Raw genomic sequence first — 26,281 nt, forward strand, 5'->3', positions numbered from 1 at the left:
ACTTAATCATTTATACACAAAAGAATAATGCTTATTAAAGTTTCAAAAATAAGAATGATGCATTTTTGAATTTAAACCTAATTTTACTAACAATTACCCTTTTATTTATGCGTATTAACTGCGACTGTGTCTGCCAAGACCATCGCAATTCTTTGAAAGTTCGCTGAAAATCAAGTACGCAGATGTTAACATACTTCCAAGGATGCAAATGAAAAAGATAGTCTTATGGTTTTATATTACAATTATTCTTATTTGTATATCTTAAAAGAACTTCAGTTCTAAAATGCATCAGTTTATAATAAATGTAAATAATTATATTGCAATAATTATTTATAAAACTATTTAGTAAAAATTGTTATTTTAAAAAATAATAATGAAGAAGACGCCACTTTTTATATATAAAAAGTGGCGTCTCTTTATATATAAAAATATTGTTGTAGTGTACATGCAGCGTTTAAACACAAAATAAATGAGCATTTAACTCGTCAGGAAACTTTATGATTTTGTACCGAATTGGAGACGCACTTCACTTATAGCACTTAATATTAGATCAGTTTTTCCACGATAGTCAGATGCTATCAAATACTGGAATGTTTACTAATAATATTTAATACAAACTAAATATAAGCATAAAAGTTTCTTGTAACTGTAATATTTTATTAAATTTAATGACAAAAACACCAACTATCTTCAAATTTCTCTTCTAAAAATTATTTGTTATAATCTACTTATTAGTTATTTGTATACTTCGTTTAGTAATATTTGAGTAAGAGATATGAATTTTTTATATATATATATATATATATATATATACGTTGAACTCACAAAAAAAAAATATATATATATATATGAATACGTTGAACTTACAAAAAAAAAAAAAATATATATATATATATATATATATATATATATATATATATATATATATATATATATATATATATATATATATATATATATATATATATGAATACGTTGAACTTACAAAAAAAAAATATATATATATATATATGTAAGGATGAATGTATGTATATGTATATGTAAGGATGAATGTATGTATATGTATATGTAAGGATGAATGTATGTATATGTATATAAAAGGATGAATATGAATATATAAACGGGTGAATACGGTAAAATAAGAAAACCGATTAGATAGATGCAGATAATACAGAAGAATAAAACAAATTTTAATATCATTTCTATCTAGTAAACAAAATTGACATGAAAACATGGGATGTTTTCACGCAGATGATTTTATATTTTTAATTGTAATATTCTCTAAATATTATTAGCCAAAGATCAAATATTTTTTGTTTCTGTTTACAAACATTAATTCTCAACAACACCTTTTAGAAATAAGAAATACTTTAATATAATTGATGTAAAATTTAGATAATCTTGTCGCAGGTTCTCCAGTGTGGTGGCCGGGATAAGAATAGCACCAATGTAACTCGTGTATGTCGTACGAGGCGACTAAAATGGGTACCTTGGGAGGGTAATGGATGGCAGTGCTGTAGCCAATGAAGTTCTAACTGAGGCTCGGCTATTGCTATTACCCTCCTGCCATGATCAGAGCTTTAATAGCTCAGTAACACCTTATCCCTACACGGTCCTCCACAGATAACGGGGAATATGAAAAGCATTCTTGCTTCGCCCCTTTAAGCCAGTCCTTTTAAGGACTTTAAGGAATCTTGTCGGGAGTGTGCTATTATTTAGCTGTTGTTTTTCGTAAGCATGCAAACGATCCCGGTTACTACAAAAGTCAAGGGAAAATGTATTATTATCATTCTCATAAATTTGATGTCTTAGTTATCGGTTTCGTAACAGTGAAATAGCACAAAAAATGAATTACGGCAATTTTGATTTTTTGGAAGATTATTAGCTGTAATTTAAAAATATCTAGTAAGGAATATGTTGCTGGAGAACTTCTATTCAATTATGTATATAATTCAAATGATGAGGATTATTTCAATGTGACTTTTGTTTGTTAAGTACCATGCTTTGTATAATCACAAATTCAGAATCTAAGAAATTAACTTTTCTCTTTCCAGATTCGATCCGTCTGCTTGTTGGTACTCGTTACCATGATCCATGCAAAGTCTGCGATTCCACGATATGGTGTGCGTAAAATAATCCTTCACACCAAACCATCCTCCGACTTGGTATCATCTCCAACTTCGGACAACAGCTGGCTACAAAGTTGGTATCAAGAATGGCAAAAGATTCAAGATGCCAACCAGGGAGGAAGTGGATCAAAAAAGAGTGGTAGCACCAATTACAGACATTACGACAATCCTTCGGCCAGTGAGTACGATTCTTATGATAAGTATTCATCATACGATGGCAAAGATAGTAGTGGACATGCCAGTCTGGATCGAAAATCTGCTTATTATCCAAGTAGCTACACAGACGGTGACCTTCTTCGTAGCTACAGCGAATTAGGACAGAAGAAAGAGGACGAGTTCGGATATTTCCCATTCAGAGGAGGTTTCGAACCCCTTGATTCGGGTAGTAAAGGAGGTTTTGACACCAGTGATTTTAAATTCAAGGACAGTTTTACTGAAAGCGGATTTGGTCTCGATTCTTTCTTTAATCCTCCCGATCTGCAATCGAAAACTACCTATGGACAAGTGTTTGGTAAGCAAGAAGGAGCATTGAATCCTAAAGAAGTCAACACCAAAACTTATCCACAATCCCAAGATGAATTCAACATCAACTATGCGCGTGACTTTGAAGATGGTCAGAAAAGAGGTTTTCCACAAAGCTACGCATCCAACGTCCAAGCTGGAAAAGATGGTGAAAATCCAGATGGAATTAGGATTCTAATTACAAGAGGACATGGACAGTTTCAATCTCCCATCAGATCAGCAAATCGTGGATCTAAAAGCTCTCCCTCCGATGGTCATACCATAGAACAAAGCCATATTGCTGGATTTGAACAAGGTTCTAAAGATGAGTATGGAGATGATTCAAAATACAGTGATGGAAGAGAGGTCTACGATGCCAAAAGTCGCCAAAGACGGTACCCTGCAACAAGAACTGGTCGTTCAAGTAAATACGCTCCCAAAAGGGTTGCAAGTTATAATTATGGAAGAGAAAGTAACAGCAAACCTGTATATAACCTCATGGATTCCAGTTTGTTGTACAATAACTATAAGAATGCCGAATCAGTCAGTGATTATACCCCTAAGGGAACTTACACCTACCGATATGTTATCCGCAAGCCACTCTACGTTAGGCCTAACAATTCGGCATAATGTTGATACATATTTCCAAAAAATGCCAAGAAAACCGGCAGTGAATTTCCCACAAAACAGCGAGATGATAAACTGGGAAATGATGGACATAGAAATCCTTAAGCATTACGGAATACAAGTTCTTTCTCTCCCCCCCACCCCCTCTTCCCCAAACATGAGACATTTAAGTGCAGGTTAGCATACGTATCACACAATAGAAAATTGCATGGTGTAGAAAGGTCTTACGTAGTGTCTCCTTTTCAATCGGTATTGAAACAACGAAATCTGTTTTAGAACGTATTCAAAAATAAATAAGATAGGAATCGGCAATGTCATAGGTCTGTATTCAGCAAGGTATCTCCATACTTTGTTGAATATAAACCTGAAAATTAAATCTATACCAATCGTGATTTTCCCCAACACGGTAGTTTTTAGTGAATTATTCGAGTCAGCTTTCCTGCACTTAAGTATTTTATTCGACTGCCTGTGCTGTGCACAGCTTTTCAGGAAATTCCAACGTCTATTAAAATAGATTGGTATGGCCAGTTAAGCATTCCCAAAATAGACTTTCCATAATTCTTGGTATATCCCAAACAGTTTGCTCAATACATTGCAAAATCCACTGTAAATGAGCTGGTAAGTTGTAGCAAGAATGGCGATTTTTTTTTTTTTTTTTGACTTAACCAATACTGATTTTCACAAACTAGTACAGTTCTGTATTGGTAGAAAACGACTACTAAAAGATGTACACGTCTACGTAAATAAAGGAGGAATTAGAATTAAATAACTATAAACGGAACGTATATTGCAAGATATATAACAAGTATAGAAATATCTCAGCTGGCCACAAATGGGTTCGTGGGAAAGGATGAAAACACCTAGGATAAAGGTGTACTAATTTAGTTCATTTAAAATGTTTAGACGAAATAATCCAATATTAAATATATTTTCAATAGCATACCGCTTAAAAATTATTTTTAAATAATAAAACACTGGAGTTTTAAAAATAGTTTTTATATTGATAAAAAAATTGTGTTTAAATATTAATTTTAAAAAGTTTAACGAAATTTATAACAAAACCTTAAGATTTTTTGTATAATTTTAGTTTAATTTAAAAAAAAAAAAAAATTAGCTGATATTGATGACTTGGGTGGTGGTGATTAATATACCCTTGGAGAGTAACGGATAGCAATGCTGTAGCCAATGAAGTTCTAACTGAGGCTCGGCTATTGCTGTTACCCTCTTGCCATGATCAGAGCTTTTATATAGCTCAATAACACCTTATCCCTACACTGTCCTCTACAGATAACGGCGAAGATGAAAAGCATTCTTGCTTCGCCCCTTTAAGCCAGTCCTTATAAGGAAAGCTAATATAATATTGATGCTGCTGTAGCCAATGAAGTTCTGAGTCTCGGCTATTACTGTTACCCTCTTGCCATGATCAGAGCTTTATAGCTCAATAACACCTTATCCTTACACTGTCCTCTACAGACAACGGGGAATATGAAAAACAATCTTGCTTCGCCCCTTTAAGCCAGTCCTTATATAAGGGCTATATAAGCTGATATTGATTAATAATTAAAATATTAGAGGTTATTAGATAAAAATTCTAATCTTAATTTATAATTTAAAATATTGATTGCTATAAAATATATAACTGCTGATTAATTTAAAAATATTAGTTAATTAAATAATTGTTATTAAAAATGAATTGTCTTATAATATTGCAGTTTAATTTTAAAAATCAGCTGTTATTAAATAATTGTCATAAAAATACTCTTGCGGTATTATATAATTAATAAAGATATAATAATAAATATATTATTATTAATAAGTAATTATGAATGTAATTACTAATCTGCAGTTTAATAATTTTCCGAAACAAGCAGTTTATGTACCATATCAACCAAAACTTCAATAAGGACGGAAAAATACGTGTGTGTGTAATGATAGAAAAGCAATTATTTTTCATTTACAATAACTGTAGTGCCGGGAAATAAAACGTGGAATCTCTAGATCTTAGCGACCTCTACAGTTAAAAAACTCATTCTTAATCTCTTGAAATCCTACATACAGAGAAAAGTTCGTTACAGAGAATGCCAAAAATTACTGGTTACGCCATTTATAGTTCGAAAATTAATTTTCATTATTTACATCAGTACAATTACTGTACTGAATAAACTTGTTTTTGTATGTCCAATTTTCCTGTTTGTCATCGAAGCATTGTATATAGCATATAAATATACGCAGTTAAGATCACGTGCTTTTTTTTAAATATATCATGCAGCTGAGCATGCGTGATACAAACTCTTTATAACAGCCTGTGAAATAGGCATAATGTACATATGGCTTATGTAAGAGTATTTACTTATCTGAATAAAGAATTAAACTGTATTTTCAGTGTGTTTGTCTTTTGTGCTGTAGCTATTTTATACAATATTTTCTTTAATTTTCATAATAAATACATTTTAAAGAAATTCGTAAGCAACCACAATATACGATTCTTCAGGGATGGAAAAAAGCTCATATGTTTACTCAGTTTTTAAGAATATATATTACATCTTTGTGAAATTTCTGCTGCCATATATAATAAAGAAAGTTAAACCCAGTAGCATCCTATAGCCAAAGAAGCATTTTTTGTTAACTTTTGGACGAAGTTGTCCTTCCGAGTAGCCAATAGGTATCCAGTTTTCCTTTACCCTAAATAAAAGAAAACGATGATCATCAGATTGCTGTCATTAATATATCACTGATAATATATGCGGTATTCTACATTTTTAAAGAATTTTTAATAAAAAAATAATTCATCCATTCCTAAATGTTAGCAACATGAGGAGATATTTTAATTATTGTTTTTAACTCGGATTCTTATTTTGTATAAATATGCTTTTTATTTATTTATTATTTTTTTAAATTTTTATACTACTAAATATGGAAAGCCTGGAAACATAATTCATTATTACTGTGGACGGACAATGGGTAAGATAAGGAGATAGCTAACAACCGGATATGGCCGTTTTCAAGTGTCGCTTTTTAGACAACGAAAATTATCTGCCACCCAAAACTTTTTCATACACATAAATGTTTTTAAGTTTAAAAAATGCGGTTCGAAATTTAGTTTTACGAAAACAATTTATTTGATGCACTTTTTTTTTTATCTGAAATCAGGACAGTTTAGAAAATGTTAGAATGCTCTTAAGAGATGAAAATCACAAGAGATCGGTTACTCTGCCATCAATGTTTTTTTTTTTCACTTCCGTTTCGAATGAGGAAAAAGGGAAATGCAAGACTTAGTCCACAGTCTCACTTAAGAGGAAGAGACCTCAAAGTTTAGAGAAGAGAAATAAAGCAAAACTCAAATGTCTCAAGAATGAAGTATTCAGCTTTTTCCTTCCAACAAGAAAGTTTTTAAAAAGATGTTCTCCATCTCAATATGGAAACAGATTACGATGCTGTATGTAAAAAGTAATCGTTTCAATGAAGACCATTCTATAATAAAGCACTGGGGGGGGGGGGGGACTACAAGAGGATTGGACCCTTTTAAAAACATTTTTTTTTTTTCTTAAATTATACAAAATGTATATTATGTTAATATGTTCATAAATTTAAAGAAATTAGCAGTTTCTTTACAAATCCTCCCGCATTCTTTTTTTTTTTATTATTTTATTAACACTCTTGCATTTACAAAATTACGACTAAAATCTGGAAATAAAATATCTGGAGTACAAGTGAGGTGAAGTGATATAATACAGTGGACTTATGGAATTAAAAGAATAAATAAATAAGAATTAACAGATCCAAATTCCATTTAGACCAGTTATACTTTCACAGTCACCTCCTTCTACCAAAGTTTAAAAGCATCGTATCATCACACACACGCGCGCGCGCTTCGTAACATCAGCTGACTAGTGAAATATTTTTAGTTGACTTGATCAAAATCCTTTTAAAAATATAGGCTTCTTTAAATTCTCAATATGTAAATTATACCATTATTATTTTTTTCCTCCGATGATTGAGTTTTATAAAACAAAATATTGCGTATATATTTGCATTAAAAAATCGTCGATGTGAGCCGCTGTGTTCCGAGGTGCAGAGGGGAAGCCTACGATTAAAGAGAACTATGGTAATCTGCATGGTTCTTCACTTGTTGCCAATTTAGTTTAAAACTGGGCGCGACTTCTGTCCATCTATTATTCTACCTCTCACAAATCAAATGCAGATGGCACCGTATGAATATACTCGTAAACAAGACAAATATCATCTCCTGGCATAATTCTTCCTCTACACTCCAATATCGTAGAAGAAAACAAATCACCTTCTAGTGTATTAGAAACAATCCATAGTGTAAGACTTTTTACTTGTTTGTTGGAGAAAGACAACAGAAGAATTTTAAATACCAAAAGTCTTTTGGTCTTTATGGCATCTTCTTCACCTCAATTGTACTCCAAAGTTGTATTTAGTCACTTAGAACGCTTCTACAGAGTTGATCTCCGAAATACCTGTAACTCTGGATAATTGTTAATCGATTCTTCTATATCTAGGCCTCCACAACGCAGGCACATATTCATGGTATGATCCATTAGCTGCGAGAAGATAAGGATGATTGCTATCAACAAAAAGGGCCCCCATCACAGCGTGCTGTCACGTTCCTGAATGTTTCGCCAAATCGATGGATAGGCCTAATAGAAAGTGTTGAGTAGCCCCACCCTCCATGTTGGTTGAATGAATTCGTTCTGCTGATATGGCTTCTGAGAGTTACTGTACTGGAGAAAAAGTCACATCCCACAGCAGGCATGGATGTTTTATGAATGTCTTTTAATGGAGTAATTTCCATTGACTGATATGAAACTACCACCTTAGGTTACAGGAGATTTGCCGTGGCTTGAAAAAAAGTTCCATGTTTAATCTCTAGAGCAGAATATCCTCATTATTTAACCCTTGATTCATCCAAAGTTCTAACACAAATGTGCTACAGGTTAACAGTGTTTCATGGATGGAATTCACATAGTTACATTAGCGAAAAGGTTTGCCATTCGGATGTTCGCCGCTGCAGTGACCTATCTGCAACAGTTCACTATTTAGCAAGCTTAAAGGCACACTTATAACGTCCCGGATTGGTTCTATGCTCACTAAGCAAATTCCTTTGCTGAGGCATATAACTCGCGAAACGCATAACGGTATTGTTGCAAAGGATGAAGCTTAATGCTTTTTGTGCTCCCCGCTGTCTGACACACGAAAAAAAAACATTAATAAGAAAAATTTACGAGCATTTAGCTTGCCCTGTGAGGACTGAGGGTTTAAGCAATATTATTGGAAAGTAGAATGGCTTTAGGTCTTCTGTGCTTGTAGAGAGTTTTTCCCTGTAGTCTGCAGCTTGTTGTATCAGGTGATTTGGGTGCGTAGCCGCTTTTGAAAAGAACTTTACTGCTACTGAGCGAAGGAATGAGTAGATATATGGAATAGTGGTATCACGATGAATCTGTTCGTTTCTGATGAACCATGGAGCATCTACTGTCATTCGCAAGCATTTGTTTTGCACTCGTTGTAATTTTAGAATGTTAACTTTGGAGGTGTGGCTCCAAGCTGGGAGGCATAGATAATTATAGGACTTCTGACATCTGAGAGAGCAATAGTTTGTTCCTTGTGTTTAATTTGCTGCTTGATTTAATTAATCAAGTTTAATTTGCTATCAAGTTTAATTTGCTATCAAGGGATAGAGTTGAGCGATAGTTTTGGATACTTTCTCCCAGATGTACCTATAACCTGAGGTATTTGGTTTCTATTTGCCATGGGATTTTGGTAGCAAATAGAATAATGTCCTCTTTGGGAGATGCTAGCCTTCTGGTGAAGGGTATGGCTACGCTTTTTTTGACTGCACTGTTTTTAAAGATTACATAATATAACTTCTGCTTTTTCAGCATCAGTGTAAGCTAAACCCTGATCTAATTATATAGGGGAGAGAGAGAGATTTGTGTTTGTTTCTGAGATTTTTTAAGAATTTCCAGATGGAATGATCTACAGGGTTAAGAGAATGATAATTTATTTTCCCACTTCTATGATTTTTGAGAGTTTCTCTGACTGAGCTATTCAGTAGGAGACTATCGTCCCTTAACCAAGTAATGGACGGCCTAAAGATGCAATATCACACATTCGGATAAAAACCTAAAAGTAGTTCTGAGAGGAGTTACGGAAGATATCATTACAGAGGAAATAGTGAATGATCTCTGCTATCACGGTTTCTTCCTCCGGTTAAAGTAAGCAGAATGTTTAGAACTGACAAGAGCCTTATGCCACTTGTCTTGGTGGAAATTCAAAACTCATTTAAGAAGATATACGATCTAACATCGATCTGTGGCGAAGGATAACACCTGAACCTTTAAGAAAAAGAACATCAGCAGAGCAGTGTCACAGATGTCAAAAATATGACCGTGCTCAACAATTATGCAGAGCTGATTATAGGTGCTTAAAATGTGGTGAAAATCACCCCATTAACACCTGCACCAAGCCTGAAACCACACCGGCCAAATGTCACAACTGCAGCGGCCCTCACCCGGCCAATTACGAAGGCTGCAGCTAATATCCAAAGAACGGGCCGACAGTAAAATATAATTAAACTTTCTCTGAACCTCGCACACAACTGAAGGAAGAAGAATTTCCTCAAATTCAAACAAAATTTAAAAAGCAAGCAGATATTCATCAAACGAACAAAATCTACGCCGAAGTGGTTCGCCCCATGAAAGCAACGCGCCAGGATCAAACACATCCTAACATGACTGCTTCTCTCGCTACCATGCTTCGAGATTTCAGTAAATCAAACCGATCACTAACTAAGGAATCTTTTTGTACAGGTACAAAAAAAAAAAAAAAAAATTCCTTCCAGAAACTCACTGTATCCTAACAGCACTCACTTATGATTAGAAATAAATTTCTGTCAAACTCCTTTCTAATTGCCGCTTGGAATGCCAACGACCTCTCAAACAAAACTATTTTCACTAAAATACAATCCAGATAAATGAAACTCACTTACGGCCTGCGAATAATCCGAAACTGAGAGGATACCTGCTCTACAGAAATTACAGACTGGATTACAGAGGGGGTGGCACCGCCATTTTTATTAAAAACTACATTAAACACAATTCAATAACCAACCACACATTTAAAGATTACAAGCATTGAAGTCTACACTAACACAGCTGGTAAGCTCAAAATCTATGCTGATTACAACTCACCAACCAAAAATTGACTGTTGGCTGATTTAGGCATCAGGGAGTCCATCATTATTTCTGGAGGTCTGAATTCCAAGCATCCAGTTGGAACAGTAACACAACCAATAAAAACGGTCGCATACTTTATAATTGCTCAGATTTGAACAACACTGTAGTGGCTGGTCCTACTGAGCTTACGCATCACAGATCAGGTGGCTTAGATATTGCTATAGAACGTCAAATACCAATACAACGTTCAATCCCTGAATGGCCTGTCCTGAGCCCACAAACAACCCTATCTTACTTAAATTAGGCAATCAAGAACAACTATCTTCCCCTCATTCCTTCATAGTTTGGGAAAGATTATCAAAAGTATTCCAGAATAAATTGGTTCTGTACCCAAAATTAAAGGAAGAGATTGATAAAGCAATTTAAAATCTCACAAACCAAAATCAACAAAGCACTAGCAGCAGTCACCAAAACTACAAATATCTCTAAGCCGAACCAGAATAAAATTAGAGAGAAAAATAAATATAAAATAAAACAAGGAAAAGATACCACAACACACATGAACTTGAAGAATTCAAGTATGCAACCTTATAGTCCTTATAAGGACTGGCTTAAAGGTGCGAAGCAAGAATGCTTTTCATCTTCCCCGTTATCTGTAGAGGATAGTGTAGGGATAAGGTGTTATTGAACTATATAAAGCTCTGATCATGGCAGGAGGGTAACAGCAATAGCCGAGCCTCAGTTAGAACTTCATTGGCTACATCATTGCCACCCATTACCCTCCAAGGGTATTAATCACCGACTTTTTAAGTAAAGGTGAAATCTCAAAAAATCGGACGATCTCTAGGCCACTCCATAGTGGGCGAAAGACCGTCCATATCTCAGCGTTGGTTCCAGTCAGTGATGGGCTCCCCCACCACCGAGCAGAACCGCTCAAATTCCGAAGAAAATCATTCACCGACAAAGCCCCTCAGCGGGCCGTGCCGGAGAACACTTTCCCCGGAGACTCAAATTGCTCCCTTAAGACAAAAACCTTAAGAGAGCGAACTCAAAAACTCTCGAATCTCATCGCCCAAGGGGGTAACAGCAACAGCCGAACCTCAGTTAAACTTCATTGGTACAGCATTGCCATCCATTACCCTCCAAGGGTATTAATCAATCATCACCGCATCTCACGGTCGATCACACCTCTTCAACATTTAGCAAGTATCAGCAAGTATGCAACCATCCTTATTCCTTATAAGGACTGGCTTAAAGGGGCGAAGCAATAATGCTTTTCATCTTCCCCGTTATCTGTAGAGGACAGTGTAGGGATAAGGTGTTATTGAGCTATATAAAGCTCTGATCATGGCAGGAAGGTAACAGCAATAGCCTTAAGTATGTCTTAAGTATGCAACCAAGGCTTACACTCAATAGATATTTTACTTGAGTTTAAAACAAAAAGGTGCGTGAATAATAACATATTTTGTTTCATTTAATTTGAAAGTTGGTTAGATATATAAAATTATTAACATTAACTTGATAACTTAATTATATATTATTATTAAATTAACCATATATCTGTCATAGATTGAGCACTATCAAATAAATTTCCAACCAACATTACATTGCGCTTCTAAAATAATAATAAATTGCATATAATTTGACTCCATTGCCTTAGTCGATTATTGCGCCATCTACATTTGTAAACTCTAACTGATATTGTTCAAACAATATATGCCAAATCGGAAATCATGATACAATTGAACGGTTCCTTATAATTTAAGTAAACTACCAAACAACGAACTATTTGCATTGCAGTATGTTAATTAAAACCATACCTTCACATTGATTGTTCCTCTAAAATCGGTGTTGAAGTCCGAATCTGACAGCAGTCTGTTGCTAGACTCGCTAATGTGGATTTTGCCTGCCTAAAATAAGTAACGAAAAGATTAGTCTCCAATATACTAAGATGGTAGTCTGATATTTCGGAATTTCTTATTGTTTTCGCTATTACTAAGGAAATTTCTAAGACACGCAATAAAATCCTGAAACTCTGCACAAAATAAGGCATATGCGAATAAATACTTGAGATTAGGAATATTAACTAAATTAAGGGGATATTAGATCCCACATTGTTTTAAAACCGAATAAGAAACTCAAAGAATGGAATCAAAGAGTTTCATGCCGAATATAGTATAAAAAACTATAAAAGTATCGGCGAATACTAGAGTGAGCTGAATGCAAGTAGTCCTAGAACGTAGTACAAACACGAGCAACTCGTTGCAAAGGTGGGGAAAGTTCTGATCACCAATCTTTGGTATTTTGAGATATTAACTCTCATCTAGCACTCTATGGGAAGAACACTGTATCGCAAATTATCGATTTAGAAAAGAAAAAAAAATAGTGTGATAAAATGTATCTTTTATTTTGAAACTACAAGGCTGTTGCACATTGTTTCACTCGTCGGTAGATGGCGCCAGCTATAAACATATGGTCACGTGAGATATTTTCGCAGAAGTTGATCGATTACTGTTAAAGCAGACTAGACAGGAGATTAGTTTCGGTAATTTATTGGCATAAAGTTAGTAAGAGATAATAATAATAAATTAATTATATTTTAAACACTACATCTTCATAAATAATATAGTAATGAAAAACATGTATATAAGCAGTGGCGGACCGTTAACTTTGGGGGCCCTGGACTAACACTCTTTGGGGGCATATCCAATTAACCAAAATTAACCCAAGTTTGGGTTAGTTGTGGCGACTCATTTGCCATTTCGTCGAAAAACTGTTTTTTTTAATCCTTTTTGAATAGAAAAAATTATAGGCAACAGACATTGAAGAACTTTTTTATTTTATTTGATGCACTATACGGTTATAATGAAAAAAAGGTTTTGTATACATAACAAACATCAAACATAAATAAAAAAAATAAAATATATTAGGTATTACTTTTAGTAACAAACAAAAAAACGAAACAACAAATTCTCACGTCAAGAATAAAGACTAAGAAAAAATAATAATAAACAATACTCATTCTTAAAAATAAAATAAATAAAATATTCCAGGAGTTATATAATGTAATTTTTTTAATACATTAAAGAGACATTTAAAGAGTAACTCTTTTGCATTTTTGCGCTGCAAATTCTTTTATTTGATCATCACACTGTAATTCTTTGGTTAAATCACAGTTTATGGAAAGAGTTCATAAATAATTTAATCTTTCATTCGTCATTGTTGTCCTATATTTGTTTTCTATCTAGGACATCCTGAAGAAGGATCGCTCCGTCTCACAGCTGGTGATTGGCAAGGCCAAAAAAAATTTAAGATTGTATAGCAATTCGGAAAAACATCGACAAGTTTCTTTTCATAAATTAGCTTGAATATATCACCGCATGAGTCATATGAGTCTGGTTTAGTCTGTAAGTAGGATTTTAACTGAATGCATTCATTGACTAAATGTTCGTCTATATCATCCGAATAATAATCAATAACATCACGTGCAGTTTCCAAGTCAATATTTTCGATATTAATGTCTTGCAAATCCATTAAAAATTTGAATCGTTTGCTAAATTCCCTGTAGACATGGCCTCTTCTGTTTAAATCCATAATCAACTTATCTAATGCAACGTATAGCGTATCCTTTAAATTTTTCTGCTTCATTTAGCGAAACTTTCTCTGTAGATTTTTCCGAAAATTTTGGAGTAATACGTCTCTTTTTTAAATCACTGTATTCTTTTTCCACACTAGTACTTAATTTTTTGGTTGTCTCCTCGTATTCGTTTAGTTTCTCATCTGATTGTTCTCGTAAGTTGCTCACGAACACTTCTAATGACGTCATCAATTTCTCACCTTCACATATGTCTAAGCCTGGGGGTGAGAACTTTTTTGTTAACTAAATTGAATCTCTCTAAAATTTCTTCCCAAAAAACAGTTAAAATCGTAGTTTCAAGTTTCGCCAAATCATTATATAATTCTGTGCCTCTCTTCGAAAATCAAGTTTCTCATCTATATTGTCACTAAACGTTTTTAATATGTTCATGATATCGCCGTAACTATTTAATTGGATGAGCTAGACTTGCACTCCCATTCCGACGTTGCTATATTATTTGCATAATTGACAAATGACAAAGTATATTTTGATTTTACCGACTACCGACAGAGGCGATAGAAGACAGTCGTATTTACTATTTACTGTCATTTAAAACATGATATTTGATATTTAATTCAAATCCAATAATGTTGCAAATTAAAGATTTTAACGTTACCTAGGTACGAAAAAATTTTGTATCATTTATTTTTTCTTAAATTTGTAATTTAAATTGTTTTTATTTTTATTTTTTTGACCGCGAAGGGGCCCTTTGATTGAACGGGGCCCGGCTGAAGCCCATAAAGCTCATGCCTAAGTCCGCCCCTGTATATAAGAATTAAACTCGGATCACTGGTGACAGATGGATAAGATATCTGCATATAACATTCTACACTTTGTAAACAACGCTAAAAATAAGTACTAATAAGGAACAGAACTCTTATAAGAATAGAATTTTCATTGAGGTCAAGGTAGGCAAAATGTGAAACCTCTATTATAAACTGCAGCGAACCGAGCTATCGAATAATCGCTAAGTGTTATTTATTTATTTACTTATTTATGTTAATAAAGAATCTACATGAACAGCTCACCTCTCCGTGAGACTGCATTCTGGCTGCTGTGTTAACAGTATCGCCAAATAAGCAATACCTTGGCATCTTCAGACCCACTACTCCTGCTGCCACGGGTCCTGTATGTATGCCTGAAAAAAAAAATAATAAATAAATAAATAAAATAAATAAAAAGAATAACGTAAGTAACATGTTATTTCAATAAATAAGTTTCAAATGAATAAATCTGATTTTGTCTTTTTCCATTTCTTAAAATATGTATAGGAAAAAACAGTTGTAATAGTGACACAAAATTCAATTATGCTCTGTATTTAATAAAAAATAAAATGTATACATTGGTCTATTATCACATAGAAAGAATGCGCTTCTGTGACGTCAGTTAAAATCAAGACTATAATTTCGCAATAACCGCACGCGAACGCGCAACTATTAATAAAACAGAAAATGTCAATTTAAATTGAATATTAAATATTATCTTGTGAGGAAATAATAATTTTCTTAAGCAGACGAAATGTATGGTGTCAGTCTATTGATTTCTAATATAAAAAAAAAGAATATAAGCCGGATATTTGCTTTTAAAAAGAAAACTTATAAAACGATCATTTTCTTTGTGTCTCAGAATTCGAATTAACTAATATGCTGGACATAAAACACAAATGCGATTAAAAATAAATAAACTGTAGTCTTACATGTAAAGATTTTTATAATTATGTGCTTGCTAATGAAGAGCTTCTAAATCAACAAAAAAAACTTTTTCAAGAATATTTATCTCCTATTTTATGTTTTGAAATGTCAGAAAAAAGTTCCTGATATATTTTCACAGAATTTATTTCATAATAACAAATTCTGGTAAAAATAAAATAAAATAAGTAACACTTCCGTTTTAAAGAAACGTTGGTTGTCTTGGTAACTTACGTTCATGTTACCAGAGCAACAGCGGCTTCTGCGCGCGCTAAGTAATCAATGTCAATTTCCATTGCGGGCTGAAAGATTATTATCACTTGACACCTTCAATATAATTAAAAATATACTTTATATTTTTGTTTTATATTTTTAAATATAATTTATATTTAGATATAATTTAAAAAAATTATTTTTTTCAAAAAATAAAATAAAATAAGTTGCGCTATCAAAGAAAAAAGTGAAGAAATTTCAATTCGATCGCGCTATAATGACTTTTCAATTCACATTGAAAAGTCATTTTAGCGCGATATGCGCAGAAAAATATAATAATGAGTATTAGTGAATTGTTGTATAAACACTGACCTATTCGTATCATAACCTTTTCTCTCCCATAGCTACACTTCAGCCGGTCCACACAGTCAAGCATATCAAGAGCAGCCCCAGCTACATTCTCTGCATGATCCGGACGTCTTTCAGGAGCCCCACTGACCAACATATACACTTGGCCGACAGTCTCAACCTAGAAGTCCAGAAACACATTAATGAGACCGATCAGATGCACGTATCTGAAATAACATACAGTTTATTGTTGTGGATTAATGATGGAGAACAAACACATAGGGTTTAACTTACCTTGAACACATGATACGGATCGATAATCTTATCAAACAAAGTGTACACGTCATTGATGCAAGAAACGGCTTCCATCGCCGTCAACTTTGCGCAAAGGTCAGAAAAGTCCACAATCTCAGCGAAAAGAACTGTCACATCATCGAAAGACTTGAAATCGAGAAAGAAAAAAACATTTAAAAACCCGAAAAACAGTAAAAAAAAAAAAATTAGCATGATAAAATTAATGACTTCAATGTCAATTGAAGGTCATCAGATGACCTTCAACCGACATTGGTGAACAATGTTTAACAGCCTATATTCGAAATATATAATACAACGAGAATATAAAATAGGAAATTCTAGTGCGGATTTTTTTTTTTTTTCCCTCTATTTAAAATTTCATTAGCTAGACCGGAAATCCATTGAAATTTTTACCGAACAAAACCCGATATGACTAATTCCCTTCTTGAGTCTTTGTTCGTTATTTGCCGACTAAACAAACATCTTCTACCGGGAATAGAGAGTTCAGCAATTCCTGTGACTGTTGAAGAAGCCCAGAGGTGTAATGAGATATGAAGGAAGAGACTTATGGAAAGAAAGATAGGTGGACAACGACTTCACTGTTTTCTGAGGCCTCGCGATTGGAAAAAAAAAAAGCATGTAAAAGAGATTGAAATATGCGTGCTGTAATTGGAGAAAGCAGGAAAACATATATTAGCTGTCATGGTGATATAAAGTTGTGTAACAACATTAATACTGAGGGTGTGAAAAGTGCTAAATCAACAGAGTCGGTTGCATAATCCCGTCTGATGGTTCATCATTCGCTTGTGTTTACTTATGTAGAAGATTTTTTTAATATTTAGAATCAGAAATAGAAAATAATTTTAAAAACTTTAAAAAAATCAATGTTTAAAACGAAAATTAATTTTTGTTTTAAACCTATAATACATTATTATCGCGGATGGGCTAAGCACGCGAAACACACGCCAACCATGACGATAGGATAAATACTTTTAAAAAAATTATCCATAGTGCATTCGGAAGAGAGAACACAAGTACTCAATTGACTAGAAAGACCTAAATTTTAATACTTTAGATAAAATACTTTAATTTTTATCAGAAGGGGAGTTAAAGAGGGCTCATACGCTGATGGAAAGTATTTTCATCAGTAAAATTGATCTCCGCAAAAACAAGCCAACTGATCATAGATACATCTCGCCTTTATAGCCTTTGCATAAGTGAGACTTACTTCAGCGTATCCTTCAACAACCAAAGAGAAAATTGGGTAGGACCTACAAACTAACCTGACCTTTAAAGTCAGCGAATGTATCATTTCGTTACCAGGGAGGCACAACCAATCCCTTAAACATCTCAAGGTACAGTTTGATGATTATATAGGATGCGGTAAAGGAAAATTATGATCTTAGAGCTATTTTTACAACTAAAAAAATTAATATTCTTATTATAATGAAACAAATCTTATTAAGTTAGTTAGTAAATTCGAATATAAATCAAATTAACTTTATGCCAGGAGAGCTGTCTAAATTTTCTTCGTTGTTTTAATTTTCACGTCTCCTTCTCTTTATTAATTATTTTATAATTAAAATTAATGTTTTAATTCATATACAAACAAAACTGTATTAATTCTATTTCCATATAAAAGGAGATAATTTTTCAATAATGTGTGATTTTTTTAATTAAAATTGGTTGAAATCTTTATTTATGAAACATTTAATTACGATGAATTTTATTATTAATTGCAAGTACGTTATCAGGTTCAAATCGTGCAATTGTTGTTGCATATCTTAATATTTATTATTATTATTATTATTATTATTATTATTATTATTATTATTATTATTATTATTATTTCAGGAGCCTGTGTAGCCTGTGTGGTAAAATAGCTAACAATTAATTTAAAACAAAAGTATTAAGAGTTAAAACCTGAATGTAACTAATAACGTAATTAATGTCATGTAACTATTCACTTAATGAATAAGAGAAGTAAATTCACAAAATCAATTACTTGTAACAAATAGTAATACCCTTAAGGAGGTTAAAGCATATGGAAATATATGATGTGTCTATTTAAGATGTATTTATTTATTATTGGTTTAATAAAATATAGTCAGTGGAAGTGGCGTTTGCACTCCACAGCGCTTGACCGCAAGAAGGAAGACTTGGGTTCAAATCTAGTCGCCGATTAGAGGAACATTTTCTAAGCTTTTTTTTTCGACCGGTTCCTTCTCCCGGACGTTCTTTCTCCCGGAAACTCGAATATTTTTCGTATGCCATAAATTCAAGATAATCAACCGCGGGATCCACTATTTTCAGATATTGTGTTAGGTTTAGAGACCACGAGATGGCGGCACTTGTCAGCCGTCTCTTCACTGCGTGCCGATTAAATTACCGTAGTCCCCCCTTATCCATGGGTTCGCTATTCGCTCTCAACCCTGGTCCGAAACATTAAATGGAAAATTCCAGAAATAAAAAATGTATAATTAAATCGGCAAAGTGGATCTCAGATCCAACATTCATTTCAAAGCCGAATGTTTGTAGAAACTATGAAAGATTGGTAAGTTGACCTGAGAGCTTACGAGAATACGATCCTCGGCTTCTCCGAGTTGCCATGGCTTGCATTACCTATTTGACTTAGTAGTTAAGGCAACTCGGGGATGCCGAGGATTGTATTCTTGTAAGCTCTCAGGTCAACTTACCAAACTTTCATAGTTTCTACAAACATTCAACATTGAAATGAATGTTGGATCTAATATCCACCTTTCTTATTTAATATGACATCGCCAAAATGAAGCCGTATGGCTCTTTCTTTTAGTAATAGACAATCCATAAGTTTTAAATTGCGCGCCGTTCTGAGTAAGTTCTCGGTTATCAGATCGACTTGTGTTCAAGTAATCCTTGTTTTACTTAATAATGGCCCCAAAGCGCAAGAGTAGCGATGTTGGCAATTCGGATATGCCAAAGAGAAGCCGTAAAGTGCTCTATGACGCACTCAGGATTTAATCTTAGGGGGGTGGGGGTGGCGACCACTCAAGATTTAATCTTGGGGAGGGGGGGGGGACGAGTTAAGAATACGATTTGAGAATACACACCACGCATTACATTCGACCTATGACTGAGCATCTGCAGTGATTGCCAATACATGATACCCATGATCTCCTTTGACCAGGCTTGGGCAAACGAAGTAGCGCTCGGTCCGACGGAGCAATACTTCGTTCGCCTCGCATTCAACAGTGGCCGTGATCCCCGAGAACTATAGGGTTCTCAGGGATCCTACCTTATGTGACCGCTAATTCATAAGTAGTATAGAAATAGAAGACACGACACAATACAAATAAAAAAATAATTTTAATTAGGAAAAGATTTTTGAAAATTTTTCTAGTTTTTTTTCCTTTTTCTTTTGGGGGAAAGGACCCCTTTTCCCCTCCCTGGGTGCATCACTGAAAGTGCTTCTTTTTAAGTGAAACATGCAAGTTTTTGACTTCATAAAATAATAAATAAATAAGAAAAAACATATGCTGAGGTTGCTAAAATTTCATTCACACTTGGAGATAACTTTTATTACAGTTGTTGTTTGAATTGTTCTATTTTATTATTAGTTATTGTTGTTAATCTCTTACTGTGCCTAATTTATAAATTAAACTTTATCATAGGTATGTATCCCCCCCCGCAGATAAGGGGGATTTACTGCAGTGATAGCTTTCGTAGTGATCACTTGGACCAGCTATCTCTGATTGGCTACCAGTGGAGATTGAGCTGCCCTCTCAGTCTCGAAAAGTTACATCAGGCTAAAACGGCCACACCTACTCCCTATATTATAATAAAAAAGGAAGGGGTTAGTTGATTTTTTTTTAATTTATTTATTCGTTTAATTTTTAATTTCAGCTTTCCATCATGGGGAATAAGTTCATCTGCAATGGAAATGGCATAGTTTCTTGCCTTATTCAATTCAATACATAAAAGTCATAGAAAATGCGTTTTAGATTGGATTCATGGTGATTCTGGGAGAAAAACGAAGCATGCTGAGAATAATCAACCTCAAAATTCAAAGCCAAGACCAACTAATTCAATGTTGGAAAAAAAAAATTAAAAATCCACAATAAGCGACCATATAATAATAATCTCTACTCTCGCCTAACAAAAACAATACACCTATAACACGTGATCTTCATCATTCTCCCACTTACTGATTTTAAACAGCTACTCAGAACAACTCCATTCTTCCTATCACTTGCAGTCTAAGTAACAGGAAGAAGGGAGTGGGCAGAGCTTAAGCCCTTAGTAACGTATTGAAGATAGGTGGCCCCTACTGTGTGTGTGTGTGTGTGTGTGTGTGTGTGTGTGTGTGTGTGTGTGTGTGTGTGTGTGTGTGTGTGTGTGTGTGTGTGTGTGTGTGTGTGAGAGAGAGAGAGAGAGAGAGAGAGAGAGAGAGAGAGAGAGAGAGAGAGAGAGAGAGAGATTATCCAATTTGTAGATTAGCTTAATGAAATGCTCCTTCAGCCAAGCCACGCCTCCATCTAAATAGCCGGATCCTACAGAAATCTGAAGAATGCAAGGTAAGTGCATTGATCCCTGAACTTATTTATCCATGCCTATTTTGAGATTTTGTCCTAAAAGAAAACAAGGCTATTTCTATAAATCTTCACTGTGGTGATTTACTATAATTATAGAAGAGTTATAAGAAAGGACTACACGTTGGGTGTTGTGATGTCAAGTACTCCAGCGGGTCATATATATCAACTTCAGTAGGTAATAAGCCTAAACGAATGCTTTTAAGACAATACTTGTGGACAGATAAAAGCCCCACGCTAAGCTAATTGGCAATATCGCACAATGGAAGAAGTGCTGCCACCTATCGTTAAAAATTGTAATCCACTATCAGTCGTTAACATTCCAGAATAAAAATAGTATTCTCAAGTGTATTGTTTCAAGTTTTTATTTTCCAATGCCACGCCTATATAGACATGGGTTGCATTTTTTAAATAAACAAACGGAATGAAATAAACAAACCTGCGTCGCACGGATTTATATTTTGAATAATAGTGTTTTTCGTCTGACATTATTGTTGAAGAGAAAATATATGAGGCAAGATTTCTTCCGATCCTACCTCGCAAGTGTTAATGGGATCCTCGCCATTCCTTAACCTCTCTGCTACTTCCTTTGGGATCATAGAATATAGCATGTCGTCACCTTTCTTTTTCCATTCGTCTAACATCTTTAGATTTTGTTCGAGTCTTTTACTTCTTTGTTCTTGCTGGGGGAAAAAAAAAACATAATTTTTTTGTAACAAAAATATAATATTGGAAAATGACATATAAAATTAACTTGATTCTAGATGGCGCCACTTGTTCTGAGAAATTCTAACAGTCCACAGAAATTATAATTAAATGAATGGTAAAATAAATGAAACGAATAATAAATAACATTACTTTCTATTTATTATTCCATTTCATTTATTTTATCATTTAAATCAAGCAAACATTAAGTATCATGACAGACAACGCGATGATACTAAACAAAGATTTAATGTATGGTAAAAAAAAAAATGTAGCTTTGAGCTAATTATATCCTCCTAGTAGTTTCGACGTATGTAGCCTGCTTGTTCGTGCATGCTTCAAACTCAAAGCACGTTCTGAAATACAGCGCCCTTTTCCTATCTACTCTGCGACGATTATTTGTGATTATAACTGTTTCCTGTAAATATCCGAAGTAAATTATTTTCAAAGATATTCAATATGCATACGTTAACATTCTTTTATATGTGACATTAAATATTTTAATATCCACGATCCAAAAATGAGCACATTCTAATAGCAGCCAATTCGAGTTAAGAAATGCAAATATTTTATTATAAAATTGGTATCGTAAAAAAAAATAAATCTGCAATCCAATGCTAATTTAGCAATGGATTGCAGATTTATTTTTATCATTCATTATTTATTATCAAAATAATAATAAGTGAAAGAGACCTGTGTAGCTCAGTGGAAGTAGCGCTTGAGTCTTCTGCGCTTGGTCGCTCGAAGTCAGACCTAAGTTCAAGTCTAGTCGCCGACTGGAGGAACTTTTTCTAAGCCTTTCTTCGACCGATTCCGGAGTTAGTCGATCTCTGATACGGGCAAGCGGGTTTTTCCTTCTGGAAACTCGGGTTTTTCATCCCATAAACTCAAGAAAATCGACCGTAGAACCTACAGTATTTCAGACAGAAACATATCTTTGTTAGGGTTAGGTACCAAGAGATGGCAGCACTTGTTTGTCCGTCTCTTCATCGGTACCATATTTAATTAGTGATAGACATGGTCCAGCTATCTCTGATTGGCTACCGGTGGAGATTGAACTGCCCACTCAGTCTCCAAAAGCTAGATAGGGTATAAAAGGTCTCGCCTACTCCCCATAAGGGAATAAAAAGGCGTTAACTGATTTTGATAAAAAATAAGTAAATATTGGTTCAGTCAGGCGGTTTTAAAGACTTTAATGAACGTATGAGATTATGTAATCCCAATTCGGGATTACATGATTACATGAGAGGAACTGTAATCAGATGTAAAGGTTCCACTTTCTGATTTTATAGTTTTTGCTGTAGTTTATAGTTTTACAACCGCTGTGATCAATCTGACATCTTAACAAAGTTGAAATGATAAAAACTGAAGACCAAACAACGTTTAATCCTGAGTTTTTACCATTTCAACCTATTAATCGGGTCACGTGAACGTAGGGCAGTTTAGACACAGTTCGTGCCAACCAGCTGTATAATAACTAACTCCAGCAGCCTCTGTTGGAAGATCATGATGGATTAGGAAATTTAATTTCAATTTAGCACTAACCACCCAGAAAAATAAAGCATTCTCTTCCCCGCAAATTAAAATCCATATAAAATTATCAATCAACCAGTTCCCAAAACAGTTGTGAGATGACAGTATTATCCTTGGATAAGCTCATTATTATATGCGTCATTTATTTTCAAGAAAAATGAGAGAAAAAAATGAATTCAATCATCTTTAGATCTTCTGGTCTAAATAAAATAAACTTTCGACTTTCCTCTCGCTTTTGTGTAACTTTCTAAAATATTTCGTACATCCTAATTTTTTTTTTTTGATAAGTCACCCTTGAATTTGTTATCTTTGGCACGACACTTGGTCCTATCCTTCCACTAACTATAGCTGGGATTTATCCAATCTGTTTCCAATAAAAAGGCAAAAAAACAAATTTCCTGTTGCTCAGCGCTGTATCTCTTACGACACAATTGAGAGCAATGACTTACCCGGTAAAGAGACCTATTTCTTCATCACAGATAATCAGAGCGAGTGAAGAGAAAAGCAGGTTGAAGCAAATTTTTCTTGACTCTAGCCTTGACCATATTATCAGGACGTAAGACGACACACACACAGAGAGAGAGAGAGAGAGAGAGATGCTTAAAGTTATAACATTATTATCTAATATGTTATCGCTATTTCTGATTTATTAGCCTGTTGAAAAGTACAAGCACCGCGATACAATAGCCTCGGTAACATAAAAGAATGAGAGAATGAGATATTTATTTTTCTATATATATATATATATAAACAAGTTATTCAAAAATGATATGGCTCACGTTACTGTATTTGAATTTGGTTGCATTTAAGACTACGCGCTAGTGAAACTATTTTTTTCTGCGTATAAAAGAATTAAATATCATTGGAATATCACTGTACTCGCATTTATTCATATAAATCCATTTTGTAAGTGGGCTGTAGTTAATCCAATACTTTAATCAGTAAGATGAGTATTCACATCTGGTTACGGACATTTCTAAGAATATCCAGATTGCTTTACTTCAAGATCTTCCGAACACGGTCAGCTGACCACATCCGGTTGAGGGAAAGAAAAAAAAAAAACGAACTAAAGCTGCCTTAGAATTTATAAGAACGATAAATGAAACATTTCTTCGAAGGCAACAGATACAATTCCTCTTAAGGGCGTGATGCGGAGACATCGTTGGTTAATCACAGAAGATAGTTTCATCTTTATTTCACTCTTGGACACATGTGTCGGGATTTCCCTTCTCGTTCAACGAATAATTGAAAAGTCCCCTTGTAGATATAATTTCATTCCTAAGATAAACGTGTTTCGAAAAAGGATTCAAATTGATTGCAATAACCCCGTTCTGACTGGTTTGGGCATTAGGCAGATAGAACGATAGAAACCATTGTTAGAAAAATAAATTAACTGAATATACAGCCAAATATATTTGTAGGTGCAACTGAATGACATCGCTATACAAAAATACGGTTGAATTTATCTGTAATGATTGCCCAGATTTTTTTAAAATTTATTATGAAGAATTAATTTAAGATCTCACCTTTTCGTAAGATACTTCTAGACGAGCTCCGTGTTGCCACCCGGCCAAAACAATTTCTCGACTGCTGTCGTGTAAACAGAGATCTGTAAGGTAAAGCCCGACTTCCTGCATCTCTTGAAGATTGCTCAGTCTATGGAATGAACGAATAAATAAATAAATATGAATTAATAAAAAGAAAATAAAAATGAATGCGTTTTGATGTTTTCAGTGCAGCTTGTGTTCGTTCCTTTGGTGTGTTGCTGTCTTTCCCAGCGAGGGGGGGGTGGGGGTGGGGGTATGTAGGAAATGTCCAAATAAACCTCGCCCACCATTATCACCAGAGGGGCTTTCGTATATCTGCAGTTTTCTCATCCGATCATTCCCGACGGAGAAAACGACACGGTCAGCACATCACACGAACACAAATATCTCTTTGAGCAGACGGACGCATTACAGCAGATGTGTGGTAGGTCGTATCCTCCCACGTTGTTGCCATGTGCGTACTCCACCCAAGAAAACTCATGACAAGTTCTTTACAGAAGCACGCACGTCCAACTCCCTCTCACACACACACACAAAGAAATTTGCACAATCCTGCAATATTATTAAAATAATCATTATTATAATGCAATATTATTAAAACCATAATATGATAGGTCAATATATTTAATATAATATTAATTAAATATTTTATTTTTAATATTTCCAATATTATATGACGTGATGTTATTTATGATAATATGATCTATTCTCTATTAGTTTATTTGATTTTAGGTGCTCTCCAAAATAATAATATTAATAATAATAATAATAAACGTACATTATAAATAATTATATCATATTTTTAATTTATTAGTTAATTATTAATTAATTTACAATATTTACTATTTTTCTTTACAGTGCTGTATTTTTTGATTGCACGAATTTATTTCAAATATATTAAAAAAGAAAGTTTGAAACTGTTCATCATGTTAATCTACAAAACATAAAAGATATGCGTAGTGAGAGTTATAAATTATTTTTAGTTTATCCATTTTTTTTCCTTCTTTTATTGTAAGGTTCACAAAACGAAATTACCAAATGAAATTGATGAACCATCGCCTAATGAAACAAAGTTACTCTATTTTTCTAAGTAAAATTTAAGAATATTCTAATTTAATGCCATTTAGGTTTATCGATAGCTTCATGAATAATATAAAATCTTAGTTATATACCAGTTATCTTAGTTTCTTGCCTTTCTAGTCATCGCCATTGGTTCAGGCCATTTATAAAGAAGTTTTTAGAGCGAGGTGAGGAGAGGGAGCTCGCTGTCGCCATCTCCTGTTCATCTCCCATCA

General features: G+C 33.9%; 1 protein-coding gene across 1 annotated transcript in view; it reads right to left on the minus strand.

Annotated features, from left to right (window-relative positions):
• Positions 1-5,735: 5,735 nt before the first annotated feature.
• The window catches only part of LOC150099481 (soluble guanylate cyclase 89Db-like), a 28,383-nt gene continuing 7,837 nt past the window's right edge, over positions 5,736-26,281 (minus strand). The window contains exons 3-9 of the mRNA XM_090403941.1: positions 24,966-25,095; positions 21,738-21,884; positions 16,634-16,780; positions 16,364-16,520; positions 15,119-15,228; positions 12,274-12,363; positions 5,736-5,939 (exon numbers count right to left, since the gene is read on the minus strand). Coding sequence (XP_090260067.1) covers positions 5,880-5,939; positions 12,274-12,363; positions 15,119-15,228; positions 16,364-16,520; positions 16,634-16,780; positions 21,738-21,884; positions 24,966-25,095 — 841 coding nt within the window. The 3' untranslated portion in view covers positions 5,736-5,879. The remainder of the gene's footprint in view (positions 5,940-12,273; positions 12,364-15,118; positions 15,229-16,363; positions 16,521-16,633; positions 16,781-21,737; positions 21,885-24,965; positions 25,096-26,281) is intronic.

This window comes from Typopeltis vanoorti, chromosome 14 (genome assembly GCF_054136105.1).
Source record: "Typopeltis vanoorti isolate ZY-2024b chromosome 14, IOZ_Tvanoo_1.0, whole genome shotgun sequence".
Classification (NCBI taxonomy): Eukaryota; Metazoa; Arthropoda; class Arachnida; order Uropygi; family Thelyphonidae; genus Typopeltis; species Typopeltis vanoorti.